The sequence below is a fragment of the Bos indicus x Bos taurus genome, chromosome 3, assembly GCF_003369695.1.
Source record: "Bos indicus x Bos taurus breed Angus x Brahman F1 hybrid chromosome 3, Bos_hybrid_MaternalHap_v2.0, whole genome shotgun sequence".
Lineage (NCBI taxonomy): Eukaryota > Metazoa > Chordata > Mammalia > Artiodactyla > Bovidae > Bos > Bos indicus x Bos taurus.
Genome location: NC_040078.1, coordinates 44,478,799 through 44,500,697, shown reverse-complemented (window position 1 = coordinate 44,500,697; position 21,899 = coordinate 44,478,799). Strand labels below are relative to the sequence as shown.

Genomic DNA, 21,899 nt, shown 5'->3' with positions numbered 1-21,899 from the left:
ATTAACTTCTGGCAGTCATATCATGTTGTTGACCCATGCGGAATGGTAGACTCTTAAACCCTCTGAGCGTTTTGCATTTGTGCAGTTAACGTAGACATACCCTGCCCTACAGGAACTTTTTAAAGTCCAAATATGAAATGCTTCCTTTATTTCTAGTTAATTGTTATTTGTACATTTATTGCAATCTTCCAAGAATTTTTAATATTTCATCCAATGTATCAATTATCCCTCACAGATTCACCTGGGGCTTCCCAGGTGAATGACTCAGTGGTAAAGGCTCCACCTGTCAATGTAGGAGCTGCAGGAGACGTGGGTTCGATCCCTGGGTAAGGAAGATCCTCTGGAGTAGGAAATGGCAACCCACCTCTGTATTCTTGCCAGGATAATCCCATGGACTGCAGTTCATGGGGTTGCAAAGAGTCAGACATGACTGAGCATGTATCCTCTATGACCCCTCCACAGATTCATACCATCTAAACCCCAAATTAGCATCTATTAATAACTTCATCTAAGATGTTGATCAAAATCTGGATGTGGACAGGGCTGAGAAGCCATTAGTAACCCTCTGTCACTAAATGAGCAGTCATTTAACCAGTTACATACATGCATGAATGCATCATCGCTTAAGAAATATTAACCTATCTAGCTCACAGAAGTCTCAAGAAAAGTTATTATAACCTGGTTTTTCTGTTCATTGCTATGTTCCATGAGGCCTTGACCTGCTACTCAAAGTGCTACCTCATCAGGCTCCCTTAAGCCCAGCCTGATCCTCAGGGCCTCCCTGATCAGGAAAGCACACTGGTGTTTCCCTGAGGCCAGAACTTTACACACTGAGATTTAACAATATTTATTGAGTCCTGAGTATGTGCCAGTTACACTACACAGATTTTCATATAAATGAAGCATGGAAGAAATGGAATATGTATTATTAAAAATGTATACATTCTCAAGTAAAACTTATATTTTGCCCATGCGTGGGACCACTGTATAACGTTCCTTATCTTAAAGCTATGGCAAATTACAGCACAGTCCATGTACAGACTCAACTTTTAAGCCTGAGAGGTTCCAAGAAATGTTTTCTATGTGATACGCATTTTTCAAAGATGTTCTCTTCAGTGATTAAGTTCTTGCTAAATACCACATTAGACTCTGAGCTTATTTTAGCTAATAAAAAATGTGAAAGAACTCTCAAGAATAATTATTCATTTGCTCTAGAGAACAATCGCACTTTAGAATTTAAATTATGAATCACCTGTACAGATGTTACCTTTTCCAAAGGACTTTCTACTCGAGGAATGCTTATCATTGGCAGCTGTGCCAGGCTATCCGTGTGTGTATGCTCATTTTCTGGTTGTCTTCCTTTGAAATTATTTACCACACATACAACCTACAATTTCAGGAAAAAATACAATTAAAACATAGCCATGCTCCCTATAAACATGATCTTTGTGAGCAGCCTGATTAATCATAGTAATAAAGTATTGGCATGACTTAAATACTACATGTCTATAACTTTACATTCAAATTTATCTTGTAGTCCAGTGCAAGTGTGTTCAAGAGTATTCATCAATTAATATGTAGCTCAGTTAATAATGACAATGCTATTATTCCAAAATTTTCATTAAATTAGGTTATAGTCAATGCTCAAACTGATAAAAATAACACCATAACCTTATAAAAATTCATAGCAAGCTAACCTTTCCTTAATGTGGCTAACCTACAACTTAATTTAAATGCTAATTATATCCCATTGCTTCAAGATCATTACATTCATAATACACCTACTATGATTGGCACTTTCTAATTTAGTAGCATCATTAACCCTAGTTTATTGTCTATTATCACATCCCATATATATTTGGCATTTCAACAACAGCTTACCGTGGCTACCACTAAAATAGAAGACCTTTTACACAAAGCAAACTGACCCTTGTTTCAATTGATTATATCCCATACTAAACCAGAATTTCTCATATTCTACTGTACACGAAAATAAAGTTCTGGTACTTAAATAAAAAAGACGTTCCTAAGCGTCTCCTAAAAATTCTGCTTTCATAGATAGAAGGATAAGGTTTAGGAGTTGCCACTTTTAAAAGGCATTTCTAAAGCTTCTGATGTAGGTGGATCAAATTTCAAGAATTAGTGATTTAAATAATACAGGAAAATTAGTTGCTTATATTGCTTATACTGAACTAGTAGGTAAGATATTCTTGAGCCTTCTTTTTCTGAGTTTTATATTCTATTATCAAACTGAAATACAGAATTTACTTGTAGCTAGTTTATAACTTAACATTCATTTAATAAATAAATGCTTAATATACTATCACAGGTTTACATTGTATATTTTCCACAGATCACACTGGAAAGTGTAGGGCTCATTACTGAATATTTTCAAAGGTCAATACATCTTGATTGTTCTCCAGCTTTTAAATTAAATTTTGAAATCTGCAAAATAACACACACTATTAAACTTTATCTCAGAAAAAATTTCCTTGCAAATGGATATATACTTATTACCTTTCAATTCTTTGAATAATTACAGATCAGAAGCACAGATCAAAGCCTAATAACTTAATACTCAATTTCATCACTACCATCAAGATCTTTAGAGTAAAGTCATGGCAAAGATTTGGAAATGGGTACCTGATAAACATTCTATCAAATGATGAGCCTGCAAAGGACTAATAGACAGTAACTGACCTAAAGTAGAGGTCAGCAAATTTTGTCTGTAATGAGTAGATAGGACATATTTTTGGTTTTGCGGGTATACAATCTCTGCAGCAAGTATTCAGCTCTGCCATTTTGGTGTGGAAGCAGCAAAGGATATAATCAAGAATTTGAGCCAACAACAATATAACAAACAGCAGTTTCATACCCATTTCATGAAATATACATACACACACATTTTCTTTGCATTAATATTATGCATGCTAAGTCACTTCAGTTATGTCCAACTCTTTGTGACCCTATGGACTGTAGCCTACTAGGCTCATCTGTCCATGGGATTCTCTAGGCAAGAATACTTGAGTTGGCTGCCATGCCCTCCTCCAGGGGATCTTTCCAATCCAGGGATCAAACCCTCGTCTCTTATGCCTCCTAAATTAGCAAGTGGGTTCTTTACCACTATGGCCACCTGGGAAGCACCATTAATATTATATAAATTTATGGAAAATCAGCAGGTGAAAAAAAACTGCTACAAATTCTTCTGAATTAAAATTTGCTGAAATAACTATATACACAGACAAATGGAAGTCATTAGATGAAGAACAGATTTAATAGTGGCTACTGAAATTAGTATAATTGCTTTTTATACTAATTTTGGTTCAGAAAACTCTGAAAGATATTACCAGTTATCTCTTTGCCTTAATTGAGGGTCAGGACAACACCACTGAAGCAGCTAAGAATTCACATGTGAAATATTTAAATGCCTAACACATAGCAGATATTCATTAAAGCATCTATTAACATAATGATTACTCTTCATTACTGTTATTATTTAAATTATAAGGAAGGAAATTATCATACCTTTCTTAGAATCATATTCAAATATTTAGTACGTCTTGTCTGGTAACATTCACAAATATGAAATTGACTTCCTATTAGAAAAATGCTCATAGGAAATAGCAATAGACATGGTTTTTGAGGCTGAGTCTGCATGTTCTGTTCTTGGACAGTCCTCTGGGTCTCAGTTTTCTCAATTTGAAAGTGAAGAGGTTGTGACAGATCAGCAAGGTCAGTTCCATTTCTTTGGTTGTCAAAGGTATGAAAAATTCAACAAACGTTCAAAATAAAACCCAAGATGTGCCCATCTTCTGACCCTACTCCAAACCTTGATCCTTTTCTGGATCCTCTCAGGGAAAGGTAATTCCCCCTCATCCCCAAATGCAGTTGCATGTGGCTGAAAGCTTGAACACCTCTTGTACTCAACCAGTCATTCAATTTGTTCAATTCTTCCTCCTAAAGATTTTGATTTCTTATATCTGCCTTGTTCTATCTCGAACACCAACTCGAAAGACTAAGCAATCATCATTACTTGCCTGAATTCCTGCATGGCTTTCTCAAGACTAAATCCAATCTTGACTCCCTCCAATCCCTCTCTACAAAGAAGTGAGAATGGTCTTTCCAAAATGCAAATTTTATCATGTCGACCTCCTTAAAACTATTTTGTGGCTTGGCTTCTCATTCCTCTCAAAATGTAAACTCAGGTCCACCTTTCAGCCTTCTTTCTCTATTTTGCAAACACCTTCTGTTTCCTTTCACTTCCTTTTGTTTGGAATACTCATCTCCACTGTCTTTGGGCATCATATCTCATTCATCTGTGATATCTCATCTCTGCATCACCGCCTTATTAGTCTTCCTTGATCCCAGGCTGTTTTTATTTGCTGGCAAGGACCTATGATTCTTTTCTCTGAAATACCTATCTCTATATGAAATTATATATCTGCAAGCATAGCATTCTGGTTGATGTGATTCTCTTCCAAGGTTATCATCTCCATGGAAGCAGACATGCTTCTTTTTCTGATCACTATTCTATTCTCAGTGCCAGGTGAATGAACAGATTAATAAATGAGCATGAATCCAGGATAAAAATTCTCAAATTTTCTGATGTTCCTATATAATTGAAAGTGACTTTCTTTAGAAACATTCTATTTTTACATTAGTGGTTTCCATGAGTATAATTCTACTCTCTCTTCCAAAAAATAACACTAGTAATAAGTCACCATTACATATACATTTTTGTTTTCTTTTTCCAGTAGTGATAATAAATTAATCTGATCCATTTGTGGTCAGTTTGCCTCTTCCTTGTGGCAAATAAAACATCTCTGCTGTATGGGGTTACGTTCATGGGCTTTGGGGTCAACCAGGCCTGGGGCTTAATCCTGGGCTCTTTTATTTACTAATTCTGTGAGCCTAGGCAAATTATTTAATATAACTAGATCTGTCTGCTTTATCTGCAAAACTAGGACAATAATAATTGGGTCTCACCGTGCGTGAAGATTAATTGAGTTAATGCAGTAAAGAATACTCAAATAACTCTTTATTATTACTATTAGGAAAATGCATGATAACCTGACAAGCTCTTGCTTTGGTCAGTAAACTTGAATTATCCTGCCTGACACTGTAATATCCATCTTTCTTGCAAGTACTTTGAGGTGTCCATTTTTATAAAATAATATGAATCAATATACAATAATAAAGTCATCAAAGGTGAAGAGTATGGTATCCATAGCCTTCTCTGTACCATGCAATTGACTGACTTGACTACATATGTGATTTCACTTAACCCTCAAAAGAGCTCTGGGAAATAAATAAAACAGTTCATTCATTCATTCATCAAATATCTCCTGAGAACTTCCTATATAACACTGGGCATATACAGTGATTAAAACAAACACCATCTCTGTAAGTGGTTTACATTCTAGAGGGTTTGAGAGCAAAAGACAAAACTCAAAATCATGCAGTGGAGAAAAGTGAATAGGAAATGAGGAAAGGAGTCCGGGGGAGAGGTAATCACTTTAAATACAGTTCAGGGGAGGCCACACTTTAGGAATAATAAGGAGCTACGTGGGATGGTCAATATCACATTGAGGAAAACTGGCAAAAAAAAGTGGCAACAGCAGGATTCAATCTAGGTTTTTCTGACTCCCACACCTGTTTTGTTCTCTAAAATATACACAGGAGCATTCCAGCAGAGGCAATGTGCAGGCTGGACAGAGTGTGTGAGAGAGGAAGAAAACTGACTGGATTCCAAGTGTGGGATTTCCACTGTAAAAAAAAGGGAAACATAAACTTGACCAGGAAGAGTGCAGCCAGATTCTGGAGGATCCCAGGAGCCCAATGGAAGTGTCTGATTTAATCCAGCACGAAAGCAGCTTGGTTTTCTGTTTGTTTTATTAGCAATGAATTATATTATCATGTGTATGAAGCAGCATGCAAGGCATTTGGAGGAGAGTCTAAAGTGAGAAGGTAGCTAGGAACCGATAGATATAGAAGAGGTAAGCAGTTAGATCTCTACAATCAAGAAGTGATGATCAGAACAGCAAAGAAATAAGACATGGGAGAAAGATTCTGTAGTGGAAACGAGCTTCAACTAGATGAATCACTGGGTGTGGGGATGGATGAGGGAGGAGAGTGAGTCAAAGGCATATGCTAGACATTGGATGTGGGTGACAGGGGACACAAATGCCTTGAACCGACATACAATGGCTTGGAGTAGGTTAGTGTTAATTTTATCTTGGAATCATCTTAGTGATCTGCACACACTGCAGAATAATTGAAAACACTCCAAGATATTGCAAGCCAGAGCTGTAGTCACTGCTTGAAATAAATATTCTACTTAGTTGCCCAAATAAGAAACTCGAAAATCATCATAGATTGTTGTCCACTTCATCCTCATCAATTCCACTGTTTCATCAACTTCCAAACCATCCCACCTCCAGCCAGCTTCCCCTCCCTCTGTGCAATCAGAGGCCCATCCACCACTTCCCTGGATCTGCATTACTTGTCTCTATCCTCACCTAGAACTTTATTTTCCAGAAAACATATTTTTAAAGCACAAATCTTATCACAGAGTAAAAGCGTCTGAAAGTAAACAATCTCTCATTTGTAAAATTATTTCAGTCATCCGTGTGGCCATGCACTGAACATACACACCATTTCGTTTACACATTATCAATCTGTATAACAATCCTTCAAGGAGACTGTAACCTTATTTAACTCCTTATTGCCAAATTTAGACTTAAATTGAAGAAAGGAGGGAAAACCACTAGCCCATTCAGGTATGACCTAAATCAAATCCCTTATGACTACACAGTGGAAGTGAGAAACAGATGTAAGGGACTAGATCTAACAGACAGAGTGCCTGATGAACTATGGACGGAGGTTCGTGAAACTGTACAGGAGATAGGGATTAAGACCATCCCCATGGAAAACAAATGCAAAAAAAGAAACATGGCTGTCTGAGGAGGCCTTACAAATAGCTGTGAAAAGAAGAGAAGTGAAAAGCAAAGGAGAAAAATAAAGATATAAACATCTGAATGCAGAGTTCCAAAGAATATCAAGATGAGATAAGAAAGCCTTCTTCAGTGATCAACGCAAAGAAATAGAGGAAAACAACAGAATGGGAAAGACTAGGGATCTCTTCAAGAAAATCAGAGATACCAAAGGAACATTTCATGCAAAGATGAGCTCGATAAAGGACAGAAATGGTGTGGACCTAACAGAAGCAGAAGATATTAAGAAGAGGTGGCAAGGATACACAGAAGAACTGTACAAAAAAGATCTTCAAGATCAAGATAATCACGGTGGTGTGATCACTCACCTAGAGCCAGACATCCTGGAATGTAAAGTCAAGTGGGCCTTAGAAAGCATCACTACAAACAAAGCTAGTGGAGGTGATGGAATTCTAGTTGAGCTATTCCAAATCCTGAAAGATGATGCTATGAAAGTGCTGCACTCAATATGCCAGCAAATTGGGAAAACTCAGCAGTGGCCACAGGACTGGAAAAGGTCAGTTTTCATTCCATTCCCAAAGAAAGGCAATGCCAAAGAATACTCAAATTACTGCACAATTGCACTCATCTCACACACTAGTAAAGCAATGCTCAAAATTCTCCAAGCCAGGCTTCAGCAATATGTGAACTGTAAACTTCCAGATGTATAAGCTGGTTTTAGAAAAGGCAAGGAACCAGAGATCAAATTGCCAACACCCGCTGGATCATCGCAAAAGCAAGAGAGTTCCAGAAAAACATCTCTGCTTTATTGACTATGCCAAAGCCTTTGACTGTGTGAATCACAATAAACTGTGGGAAATTCTGAAAGAGATGGGTATACCAGACCACCTGACCTGCCTCTTGAGAAACCTATATGCGGGTCAGGAAGCAACAGTTAGAACTGGACATGGAACAACAGACTGGTTCCAAATAGGAAAAGGAGTACGTCAAGGCTGTATATTGTCACCCTGCTTATTTAACTTCTATGCAGAGTACATCATGAGAAACCCTGGGCTAGAAGAAGCACAAGCTGGAATCAAGATTGCTGGGAGAAATATCAATAACCTCAGATATGCAGATGACACCACCCTTATGGCAGAAAGTGAAGAGGAACTCAAAAGCCTCTTGATGAAAGTGAAAGTGGAGAGTGAAAAAGTTGGCTTAAAGCTCAACATTCAGAAAACGAAGATCATGGCATCTGGTCCCGTCACTTCATGGGAAATAGATGGGGAAACAGTGGAAACTGTCAGATTTTATTTTTTTGGGCTCCAAAATCACTGCAGATGGTGATTGCAGCCATGAAATTAAAAGATCCTTACTCCTTGGAAGGAAGGTTATGACCAACCTAGACAGCATATTAAAAAGCAGACACATTACTTTGCCAACAAACGGTCCATCTAGTCATGGCTATGGTTTTTCCAGTGGTCATGTATGGATGTGAGAGTTAGGCTGTGAAGACAGCTGAGCATCGAAGAATTGATACTTTTGAACTGTGGTGTCGGAGAAAACTCTTGAGAGTCCCTTGGACTGCAAGGAGATCCAACCAGTCCATTCTAAAGGAGTTGGTCCTCGGTGTTCATTGGAAGGACTGATGCTGAAGCTGAAACGCCAATACTTTGGCCACCTCATGCGAAGAGTTGACTCACTGGAAAAGACCCTGATGCTGGGAGGGATTGGGGGCACGAGGAGACAGGGATGACAGAATGAGATGGCTGGATGGCATCACCAACTCGATGGACATGAGTTTGGGTAAACTCTGGAGTTGGTGATGGACAGGGAGGCCTCGCGTGCTACAGTTCATGGGGTTGCAAAGAGTCGGACACGACGAAGCGACTGAACTGAACTGAACTGAACCTTTTTTAAAGAGGAAGAAACTGAGGTTAGGTAAATTGCTTAAGGGCACAAATTGAGTAGATAGTGAGGATGAGATTCAACCAGACTTTTTCTGTTTCAGCTGTCTGGGAGCTGACAGAGGCTGCCAAATCACCTACATTTTTAAGAGCCCAAATTACTGTCATAGCACACAAGGCTCAGGCTGTCCCCTGTGTGCTTCTTCATTCCCCTTCTTGTCACCCATCTTGGACGACTGGTATCATTTCTGGGTGCCAGATGCATACTGTGCCTTCGGCCTAGAATACATTAGGGGCTTCATACATGCTTATTTTATGATACGTTTCATATTGCCAGTGCACTGTGCTCTTTGCCCTTCATTCCTTATGCCCCAAGCTACACCTTTCTGCTTTACAAACTCTTCAAGTTTATATATTGTCTCTTCTTTCTGATTTGTCCCTAATTCAAACAGAGTAGATCTCTTGAGTATATGTACCATACATCTACCATTACGTTCATCCTCTATAGAACTCTTCATGTCCATCTCGTCCCACCTGACTGCAATCTATTTAAGTACCTGGATTGTATCCTTTTCATGTACTTATTCCCAGTACCAAGCACAATGCCTGGATTAGAGTAGGGTCTCAGTAAATGTTTGTTTCATGAAAGAAGAAAAGGAGGGAATGTTTGAGGGAATAGACTGGCCATTACTGTCTGACTCCAGCAACAGATTCCCAGAGAAGCCAAGTCATATTTATGACCCCTTTGCAGGCCCCTTTAACAAGCACTATTGTCAGATGTAACTGCATTTCAGCTCCATGGGTCTGGAACATCTTTGCTGGCACCTCATCTTCTCCTCCTATGGGTTTAGGAGGAGACCATTGTATAAAGCAAAACATACTTTTACACTGACACAGTAAAATCAGAAACACTATTTTTATGCATAAAAGCTTGTTTAGCCATTACACGGTTAAAGCACTTCCATATGACCTTTTTATAAGGTCCTTTCCCTGGATGCATGGGAATGGTTGAAGGGCCCTATGGAAGGTTCTGAATATGTGCAGTAAGAGAGTCTTGAGCTCAAGGGGGACCCCTAGTCCAATTCATCATTCCCCACATGGTTCTCAGACGAGGAAGCGAAAGGAAGATATGAGTGCTCTAGGCTTAACCTTGCAAGGTATCACAATGTTCACTGGCAGTCAAGGGAAGATGGCCACAGCCACAAGAGGAGATGAAGCCTGATGAAATACCAGCCAAGATGTTCCAGACCCACGGACTAAAAATTCAGTTACGTCTGACGCTAGTGCTTTGATGCTTCAACTTTTGGCATGCTGTTTGCTGTGCCTATGATTATTTTCTTAGGATTTATGTGAAGCATTTTTTTTGTTTGTTTTATAAAAAGTTAGCCTGTTTCAACTGTCTTAAGTGAAAGCAAGGGAAAGGTTTGGGGCCATGCTTGGGCCCCTGTTTGCATGAGGCTACAGGATATCTCTGGGGGTAGGGAAGGTAAGCCTAAGTTTCCAAGGGACCTTGGACACAGCAAGGAAAGGCATCAGAAAGAAAAATAGAAAACGGTCTAGAAAGGGATCAGGATATAGTCACTACTTTTACCACAAGAAGTCTAGAAGAAATAACCTATATAAAATGCCCGGCACATACAGTGTGCAAATCATTGGTAGCTGGAAAAGTCTGTATAAGCTTTAACGTACTGTTATAAACTAGTGAAAAGAAGCTGAAGAAAGAAAGTTACTCCTGAGAAACAATTTAAATGTAATTAAAATATAAACTGTTTCTTGCAATGTGTCAATGCAAAAGTACGTTTTGATTTATTCAGTAGTCTACACCTTTTTCCATCTAGGTAAAATGTTACATCGGGCTTCCCTGTGGTTCAGCAGTAAAGAATTCACCTGCCAGTGCAGGAGACATTGGTTTGATCCCTGGGTCAGGAAGGTCCCCTGGAGAATGAAATGGCAACACACTCCAGTATTCTTGCATGGGAAATCCCACGGACAGATGAGCCTGGTGGGCTATAGTCCATAGGGTCACAAAAGAGTTGGACATGACTTAGAGACTAAACAACAACTACAACAAAAATGTTGCGTATCCATACCTATAAAGGATTAATTAAGTCTAAAGCCAAAGAATTGATGCTTTTGAACTGTGGTGTTGGAGAAGACTCTTGAGAGTCCCTTGGACTGCAAGGAGATCCAACCAGTCCATCCTAAAGAAGATCAGTCCTGGGTGTTCATTGGAAGGACTGATGCTAAAGCTGAAACTCCAATATTTTGGCCACCTGATGTGAAGAGCTGACTCATTTGAAAAGACCCTGATGCTGGGAAAGATTGAGGGCAGGAGGAGAAGGGGACGACAAAGGATGAGATGGTAGATGGCATCACCGACTCGATGGACATGAGTTTGGGTGAACTCCGGCAGTTGGTGATGGACAGGGAGGCCTGGTGTGTTTTGGTTCATGGGGTCACAAAGAGTTGAACACATGAGCGACTGAGCTGAACTGAAAGCCAGATTGAAACAACTAAACCTACAGAACTAAAATTTACAGAAATAGTCCAAGGAGATTTTTATCACAGAAGTAGAGATGGCAGGCTTGCCTCATTAGGAGTCACTGTGTATGCTCTTCACTCCCTGGCAAAATCTGATTTGAGTGATATTGCCTTGGAAACTCTCCATGGATTTTCAGTCACTGAAGGCGACCGGTTCATCTCACAAGTGAGGTTCACCTGTTATCAGGTTCACAGACTTGGCAGCTCAGGAGAGGGCTGTTTGGAGGCACCAGGGCACTTTGGGATACTCTACATACTTCAGGACGCTAAGTGCCCTGAGGAAATTTTTTAAACATTCAAATAAACCAGTCTTAAAAACCCATTTGTAGGGAAGGAATGGAAATGCAAATGTAAAGAACAGACTTGTGGACACATTGGGGGAAAGACAGGACAGGACAAATTGAGACAGTAGCACTGACATATACATGCTATCATGTGTAAAATAGTAGGAAGATGTTATATAACACAGGGAGCCCAGCCTGGTGCTCTGTGATTACCTAGAGGGGTGGGATGAGGGGGCTGGGGAGGGAGGCTCAACAGGAAAGGGATATGTGTGTGTGTGTGTATAAATTATGATTGGTTTGCATTGTTGTACTACAGAAACCAACACAATATTATAAAGCAATTTTCCTCCAATCAAAAAATAAATTCAAAAGAAAAAACATCTAGGGAGGTATGAGTGTTTTTTTAGCCCCATTCCACTTTGCATGAAAATATTCTCTTCACTTTTAAAAGTAGAAAATACGCACTTTTCACCCCAAGCCTGACTTTAGGCAGAACAAATGAAGGAGAAGAAAGAAATGAGTGATTTAAAACATACGTATTTCCATTTCATAGACACCTTTCAAAAGCTAAACCCAGTGATTCACACCTGTATTGTCTACTAGGTGGTTATACACATTAATTAAGAAATAAATTATGTGTAAAGAAATTTGTACTTACAAGAAATACTGCTATAGATATTCCAACCAGAAAGCCTGCTATCACATCAGACCAATGATTTCGATATTCTGCAACTCTGTTGAGTCCAGTAAGAAAAGCCAAACACATTAAGCCTAGGCATAAAACGGGCTTAGCAAGTCTTGTTCCTTTGGCTTTGATTGTGTTGGTAATGTACATCTGAAATAGCAAACAAAAAGCGTGAATGTATTTCCTTGATATACACCTTATACATGTATCTGTACACACATATTTATAGGAACCGATATATTTATATAATTCAAATAATTAACTACAGTTTATACATTTTTTGAAGAAGTTTCTTAAAAGTAGAGTTTAAAAGTAGTGATTAGTTAATTGTACTTACCTTATATTAAGTAATGGTCAATTCTTATGTAACATTAATCATTTAAGATATTGAGTTGCAGACATTCCAAGTCACTTTTCATAAACTTTTAATTACTTACTCTCATTTTATCTGAATTTACATTTTATATAAATACTATTGGAAAGGGAAAACTAATGAATGTTTCTAATGTTTACATTTGTGTATACCAAATTGAGAGGATGAACACTTTAAAAAGGGGCTTCTCAGGCGGCTCAGTGGTAAAGAATCCGCTTGCCAATGCAGGAGATGCAGGAGGTGTGGGTTTGATCCCTGGGTTGGGAAGATCCCCTGGAGGATGAAATGGCAACCCACTCCAGTATTCTTGCCTGGGAAATCACATGGACAGAGGAGCCTGGTGGGCTACAATCCACAGTATTACAAAGAGTTGGACAGGACTGGCTACTGAGAGTGCACACATATTTTATAAAAATCAAACTTGTGAGCATATCTATAAAAAACAAAATCAAGTGGATTTCACTAAATAGATCTTACTTGGAAAAAAGAATTTAAAGTTCATTACAGTACAAACATTTACTTTTATGCTGTTATCTGAAATTGTGAAAATACTTTAACAAATTTTATCAACCAGTATAAGAACAACAACAAAAAACCCTTAATTATATGGGAGAAATGTGTCAGTTAAACCAAAATAAGCAGTAAACACCTACATTTTTGGCATCTTCATATATGCTAATGAAGAACGTGTAAGTGTCAGCTGGTTGCACAGAATGAAATCTTTTCAAGTTGCGAGACACCATGTCAAGAAACGCAGTTCTTCCCCAATTTGATTTATTTTATAGCTCAACTGCTCATAATTTCCTATATGCATTTCTATAGAAGTGAATCTGTTGACTGTGAAGGAATGTGTCAGTTATTTCAAGTCACCATGTGTGTGTTTAGTTGCTCAGTTGTGTCCAATTCTTTGTGACCCCAAGGACTGTAGCTTGCCAGGCTCCTCTGTTCTTGGGATACTCCAACAAGAACACTGGAGGAGGTGGCCGTTCCCTTCTCCTGAGGAACCTTTCTGACGCAGGCATTGAACCCTAGTCTCCTATATTGCAGGAGGATTCTTTGCTGTCTGGGCCATCAGGGAAGCCCCTATTTCAAGTCACTAGTAATTATTAAAGAGATGGCTTTCACAGTACAATAAGTTTTTATGACATTAATGTCAGAATCTGATACTGATAATATAGTCAGAAAAATACTTACAAATGCATATAACCACTTGCCTATTGTCCTCAGTTGAATAAAAAAAATATATATTTGACTAAGAGATTAAACCAAAATCAGCACTTAAGCTTTTAGTCCATGGCAGCCATTTTTGGATGCTATGAAATTCAGTAATTCTTTTTTCTTTTTTTTTTTTCTGGGCAAAGTTTGTAGCCCTGTTAGCTGCCAGTACACACTATGAATATTTAAACAGTTCATATGATACAAGGTTTCTATCTAGCCAAGTCCTAGCCTTTTGCAAACTATCTTAGGTCTCAATGCTCTAGGAAATAAATTTAAAAAGCTGGATTATCTTCATTTTGGCATATGACCTTCAGAGCTACGTCTGTGTATTCTAAGCCTGTGCTTAGAAGAGCTGAATAATCTCAGTTAAGAAGAATAAGTAGACATGAGAGAGAAATAGGAGGAGATGAGAAGAGAAAAGGATGCTTTTGCCATTCCAAGAGAATATATTAAAGAGATCTGCCCACATGAGTAAGAAGACAAGAATATCACACCACTTCAGGTTTCCAGTGATGCATCTAGTAGAGTAGTTTCTTATTTGACTCACGCATATAAACAGGGAGTGAAATTTAAGCTGCTAGTGAGATTTTCTGACTCATTACTGACTTCTTACCTTTGCATTTCTTCATATCTGTCAGAACACTAAAAGACAACCATCCTTATTAAAACAAAATGAATATGAAATGATAACTGAATAATATTAATATGCTAATAATCATTAGAGCTATGATTTTCATGAGCGATGTCTGTTCAAGACAATGTTCTAAGCATTTTACTTATGAAGTCCTCAAAATAACTGTAAGATATCATCATTACCTTCATTTGACAGATAAAAAAATTGACTCAAGATAAAGCTTATTATAAAGAATACGCAATTTGACTACTGAGGGTGGTACTTTTGAGAAAGAGAGATGTCAAAGGGAAGTAAGGATAGAGCATTTTGGTGCCTCCACCCTTCCTTTCTCTCTTGATTAATTTCTTGCCTGGAAAAAAATGGCCAGTGGACATAAACTAAGTATCAGTGAATGCAAGAGAAATAAAATTAAAAACAGGGGAAAGAAGGCCAGCAGAGCACATAGGGGTGAGGCTACATCTGTACTCTACTATTAGGGAGAAGTAGGAAATGGTATAAGTGTGGTTTGTGTAGAAAATCTTCTATAGAATCTATATGACTTTGGAAAGTATTTGCCTTCTCCTTCATCTCCAGAGGCCACCTCAGATAGAGCTCAGGCCTTACTTGTCCAAGTTGTGTTGGCTTATTAGTAATCCTTGAGCTTGGGCTATGATCCTCTTAAGTTTCGCTTAAATTTCAATTCATTCCTAAGTTCTATGACTCAAGTATTGTTTATAAGCGGCCCTAGGATACAGCCTGGTCACTATGCAAACTCAATGAAGGAGCTTCTATAATAGGAATAGCCTGAGATTTCGCTCTTCTTCCAACAGATCCCACTTAATGTCCAGAACCAGAAGAGAAGAAAACTGAATGCAAAGGGTTATGAAAGAAGGGTGACATTTGTTCAAATACTTTCAACTTTAAAGTGGATCATAATCCTTTATAATGCACAGATTTTTTTCAGTTGGCATGGATGTCACAAAAGAAAATTTTCAGTTTTCACTTATACATACTAGAAAACTTTCTGGTTCCCTAGTACTTATGAATATGACTGCCTTTTAACCAGTCTAATTGTGTTATCCTTTCAGAAGGTCTATTATCCCTAATTTGCAGAAAAGGAAATTATGGCATAAGAAACTATTAAGCAAGTTGGATGCAGGACAGAAATTGATTATTTATGCTCTCTTGGTTTTTAATTCAGTTATGAAACCATCTAGGTTAACCAGATGTCAAAATGTAACTAAAATAAAACACAAGCAGAAGGGTGTATGATTTGAGCAGGATGGTATCTGTTCAGTCCTCAGTGGATGCTCGCTACCTTATAAGCCAAGCCATTTAGCCATAATTGGGCAGTTCTTATTCATCCATCCCACAAATGTCTATTTGCCCAAATGCAGAAAGCCAAAACTGGTCATTTGCTATCTGCTAACAGCTGGGGTATATTCTTCAACACCTTTTCCCTTGTTTCTACATTGTATACAATAATTGACACATATATAAAGGGGTTTTGCTTACTTGAGTGCTTTTACTAAAATATAATAACAAAGCCCAGGCTTCCCTGGTGGCTCAGACAGTAAAGAATCTACCTGCAATGCAGGAAACCCAGGTTTGATCCCTAGATTGGGAAGATCTCCTGGAAAAGGGAATGGCTACCCACTCCAGTAATCTTGTCTGGAGAATTCTATGGACCGAAGAGCCTGGTGGGCTATAGTCCATGGGGTCACAAAGAACTGGACATGACTGAGCGACTTAACACTTTCACTCCACAATCACAATGCCCATGTCATGTAGTAATGTGAATGGACACAACTGTAAGAATAATCATCGGTCTCTTGGGTAAACTGAGAAAGCACTGTGTAATTTTAAAAACAATACTATTATAAAACAAAAATAAAAACACAAATGTTTGTGTTAAGCACTTAGTATAAACCTGAAACTGTTATTCAAAGAGAAGCCATCTAGGTTATATCCAGAAGGATGAGCATGAGTTCTCAGTGAAGAGGAAGTGGGGGGAAAAGTTGTCCTAGACCCAGGCAGAGCACCCATGGCCCCCTGTATGTCTCCCAATACCTGCATCATCCCCACAGCACTCACCGCAATCCATGTTTTATACTAATTTGTTCCCTTCACTACACTAATGACATATAAGCCAGATCTGTGTTCTGTACTAACTTGTGCTTAGTTAGTACTTTGCCTGAAACACTGTAAGCACTTGAAATAAATATTAAACTAAATAAAAGAGGGAATACATGAAAAATGCAAAGGTACAGGAGAATGAGCATGGAGTATTTCCCTCATAGCATTTGCCACTATCTAAAAATCATGTTCTCTACTTTGTGTATGTATGCTTATCTGTTGCCTCTATGAGAATATTCCATCAGAGTAAAACCTCTGTCCATTCACAATTCTATCTGAAATTCATTGCTGTTGTCATGGTTTAGTCACTAAGTCAAGTCCAACTCCTTTGTGATCCCGTGGACTACAGCCCACCAGACTCATCTGTTTATGAGATTTCCCAGGCAAGAATATTAGAGTGGGTTGCCATTTCCTTCTCCATGGGATCTTTCCAACCCAGGGATCAACTCCGTGTCTCCTGAATTGGCAGGTAGATTCTTTTACCACTGAGTCACCAAGGAAGCCCACTTGAAATGCACAGAACTCCTTTTACATAGAAGGTACTCAAAAATGTTGAATGAGTGAATGTATAAACAGCATGCTTGGGGTAAAGTGAAATTTTGAACTTTTGTCAGAAAATACACATCACTATCAGAAAATGTCTTGCATATGCATTTGTTTACTTGCTATTGTCCTTCTCCTCCTATCTCATATTGCCTGAATCAAAACTTGAACTTTCTATCACAGAATGGACCTGTGATACAAAGAATATGAGCTCTCTAACAATGCTGAAGCTCTAATCCTGGGAACCTGCAAATAGGTCACCTAATCACATGAGTGTTTAAAAGTGGATAACCTTCCCTAGCTTTAGTCAGAAAGAGACCTGAAGATGCTATGATATTGTCTTTGATGATGGAGAAAGGGAGCCACTAACCAAGGAATTCAGATATCCTCTGAGATCTGGAAAGGTAAGAAATAAATTCTCTTTAGAGCCTCTTGAAGGGATGCAGCCAGGCTGAAACCTTCAGTTTAGCCCAGTGAGACCACACTGGGCTTCAGATCTACAGAACTCTAGGATTATAACTTAGCGTTGTTTTTAAGCCCCTATGTTTGTGGTACTTTGTCATGGTTTAAAAAGAAAACTACTATAATGAATCAATATCTGCTTCATGTGTGAATGAATAAATGGACTGGAATTTGTAAAAATGACCTATAAGAGAGAACTGTGGCCCAGTGATTAGATCACTTGCTCTAGAATCAAAGAGTTTTGGGTTGAGTCCCAGCTCTGCCACTTACTTAAACAAGTTATTCAACCTATTTTGAACTCGTTATGCATAAAATAGCTGTGAAAAGAAGAGAAGCGAAAAGCAAAGGAGAAAGGGAAAGATATAAACATCTGAATGCAGAGTTCCAAAGAATAGCAAGAAGAGATAAGAAAGCCTTCTTCAGCGATCAGTGCAAAGAACTAGAGGAAAACAACAGAATGGGAAAGACTAGGGGTCTCTTCAAGAAAATCAGAGATACCAAAGGAACATTTCATGCAAAGATGAGCTCGATAAAGGACAGAAATGGTATGGACCTAACAGAAGCAGAAGATATTAAGAAGAGATGGCAAGAATACACAGAAGAATTGTACAGAAAAGATCTTCACGACCCAGATAATCATGATGGTGTGACCACTGACCTAGAGCCAGACATCCTGGAATGTGAAGTCAAGTGGGCCTTAGAAAGCATCACTACAAACAAAGCTAGTGGAGGTGATGGAATTCTAGTTGAGCTATTCCAAATCCTGAAAGATGATGCTGTGAAAGTGCTGCACTCAGTATGCCAGCAAATTGGGAAAACTCAGCAGTGGCCACAGGACTAGAAAAGGTCAGTTTTCATTCCAATCCCAAAGAAAGGCAATGCCAAACAATGCTCAAACTACCGCACAATTGCACTCATCTCACACGCTAGTAAAGTAATGCTCAAAAGTCTCCAAGCCAGGCTTCAGCAATACGTGCACTGTGAACTTCCTGATGTTCAAGCTGGTTTTAGAAAAGGCAGAGGAACCAGAGATCAAACTGCCAACATCTGCTGGATCATGGAAAAAGCAAGAGAGTTCCAGAAAAGCATCTTTTTCTGCTTTATTGACTATGCCAAAGCCTTTGACTGTGTGGATCACAATAAACTGTGGAAAATTCTGAAAGAGATGGGAATACCAGACCACCTGATCTGCCTCTTGAGAAATTTGTATGCAGGTCAGGAAGCAACAGTTAGAACTGGACATGGAACAACAGACTGGTTCCAAATAGGAAAAGGAGTTTGTCAAGGCTGTATATTGTCATCATGTTTATTTAACTTCTATGCAGAGTACATCATGAGAAACGCTGGACTGGAAGAAACACAAGCTGGAATCAAGATTGCCGGGAGAAATATCAATAACCTCAGATATGCAGATGACACCACCCTTATGGCAGAAAGTGAAGAGGAACTCAAAAGCCTCTTGATGAAAGTGAAAGTGGAGAGTGAAAAAGTTGGCTTAAAGCTCAACATTCAGAAAACGAAGATCATGGCATCCAGCCCCATAACTTTATGGGAAATATATGGGGTAACAGTGGAAAAAGTGTCAGACTTTATTTTTCTGGGCTCCAAAATCACTACAGATGGTGACTGCAGCCATGAAATTAAAAGATGCTTACTCCTTGGAAGGAAAGTTATGACCAACCTACATAGCATATTCAAAAACAGAGACATTACTTTGCCAACAAAGGTTCATCTAGTCAAGGCTATGGTTTTTCATGTGGTCATGTATGGATGTGAGAGTTGGACTGTGAAGAAGGCTGAGTGCCTAAGAATTGATGCTTTTGAACTGTGGTGTTGGAGAAGACTCTTGAGAGTCCCTTGGACTGCAAGGAGATCTAACCAGTCCATTCTGAAGGAGATCAGCCCTGGGATTTCTTTGGAAGGAATGATGCTAAAGCTGAAACTCCAGTACTTTGGCCACCTCATGCGAAGAGTTGACTCATTGGAAAAGACTCTGATGCTGGGAGGGATTGGGGGCAAGAGAAGAAGGGGACAACAGAGGATGAGATGGCTGGATGGCATCACTGACTCAATGGCCGTTAGTCTGAGTGAACTCCGGGAGTTGGAGATGGACAGGGAGGCCTGGCGTGCTGCGATTCATGGGGTCGCAAAGAGTCGGACACGACTGAGCGACTGATCTGATCTGATGCATAAAATGCAAATGATAGAAATATTACCAGGCAGTGTGGAAAGAATTAAATGACATAATACAGGTAAAGTACTTAGCACAGTGATAGTGCACAGTAAGCTCTTAGTACTGCAGCGGTTCAGTCACGTCAGACTGGAGAATACAGCAGGACCCAGACCGACTACACTACGTTTTGCTGCAGAATTGCCTGGTGAGCAGAGATCATCGGGGCTCTGGCAGCATCGTGGCTAAGCATGGAAAACCCACATTCTTCTCTTGCTTTCATACTTTTTCACTTTTTCCTTATGCTATTTTGCCATTTTCCCTCCCTTGCATGCTCTTTTCCTTAAAAGATCCACTAATTATTTGCAGGTAATTATCATGAACTCTCTTAGCCTTTGCCTTTTCTTTACTACAAACTAAAAGGCCTTGATTTCATCCATCCATTTCTATATATATTTCTTTATATATAAGGGCTCAGATGGTAAAGAATCCACCTGCAATGTGGGAGACCTGGGTTTGATCCCTGGGTTGGGAAGATCCCCTGGAGGAGGAAATGGCAACCACACTCCAGTATTCTTGCCTGGAGAATCCCCATGGACAAAAGAGCCTGGTGGGCTACAGTCCATGGGGTTGCACAGAGTCAGACATGACTGAGCAACTAAGCACACACAAAATGCTTGATACCCGGTGCAGTAAAAGTGCATATATATATATATATATGGTTTCAAATGATACTGAATATAGTTTCCTGTGCTTTACAGTAGGTCCTTGTTTATTTTAAACATAGAAGTGTGTATATGTTAATTCCAACCTCCTAATTCACCTTCACCATCACCCTTCTGCCAACCACTTTGGTAACCATAGATTTTTTTTTTTTTAATTTTTTTTAAATTTTATTTTATTTTTAAACTTTACATAATTGTATTAGTTTTGCCAAATATCAAAATGAATCCATCACAGGTATACATGTGTTCCCCATCCTGAACCCACCTCCCTCCTCCATCCCCATACCATCCCTCTGTGTCATCCCAGTGCACCAGCCCCAAGCATCCAGTATCGTGCATCGAACCTGGACTGGCAACTCGTTTCATACATGATATTTTACATGTTTCAATGCCATTCTCCCAAATCTTCCCACCCTCTCCCTCTCCCACAGAGTCCATAAGACTGTTCTATACATCAGTGTCTCTTTTGCTGTCTTGTACACAAGGTTATTGTTACCATCTTTCTAAATTCCATATATATGCGTTAGTATACTGTATTGGTGTTTTTCCTTCTGGCTTACTTCACTCTGAGTCCATTCCTGTTCTGTAAGCTCATCTATATCATTGTTTAGATTTCACATATAAGTGACATCATATAACACTTGTCTTTCTTTTCCAGACATACTTTACTTAAAATAATCTATATTGCTGCAAATGACATTTCATTTATAATGGGCAAGTAATATTCCATTGTGTTCATACACCACATCTTCTTTATCCATTCATCTGTCAGTGGACACTGAGGTTGTTTCCATGTCTTAGCTATTGAAAATAGTACTGCTATGAAAACTGGGGTGCACACACCTTTTCACATTAGAGTTTTCTCTGGATGTATGCACAGGACTGGGATTGCTGGCTCATATGGTAACTCTATGTTTAGTTTTTTAGGGAACGCCCATATTATTCTTCATAGCAGCTGCACCAATTTACATTCCTACCAATAGTGTAGGAGGGTTCCCTTTTCTCCACACACTCGCCAGCATTTAGTATTTGTAGACTTTTTAATCACCACTATTCTGACTGGTGTGAAGTGACACCACATTGTAGTCTGGATTTGCATTTCTCTCGTAATTAGCAATGTCGAGCATCTTTTCATGTGCCTGTTGGCCATTGTATGTCTTCTTTGCAGAAATGTCTTCTGGCCATTTTTTTTCAATTGGATTATTCTTTGATATTAAGCTATATGAGTTCTTTGTATATTTTGAAAATCAATTCCTTGTTGGTAGTATCATTTGTAAATATTTTCTCCCATTCCTTAGGTTGTCTTT

The 21,899-nt window shown here is 38.9% G+C and overlaps 1 protein-coding gene across 2 annotated transcripts in view; it reads right to left on the bottom strand.

Moving 5' to 3' along the window:
* PLPPR5 (phospholipid phosphatase related 5) overlaps positions 1-21,899 on the bottom strand; it is a 135,969-nt gene that overhangs the window by 33,868 nt on the left and 80,202 nt on the right. The window contains exons 4-5 of one of the 2 annotated variants that reach the window (XM_027536427.1): positions 12,326-12,502; positions 1,253-1,387 (exon numbers count right to left, since the gene is read on the bottom strand). In XM_027536427.1, the coding sequence (XP_027392228.1) occupies positions 1,253-1,387; positions 12,326-12,502 (312 nt within the window). The remainder of the gene's footprint in view (positions 1-1,252; positions 1,388-12,325; positions 12,503-21,899) is intronic. The other variant, XM_027536426.1, reaches the window with a different exon arrangement.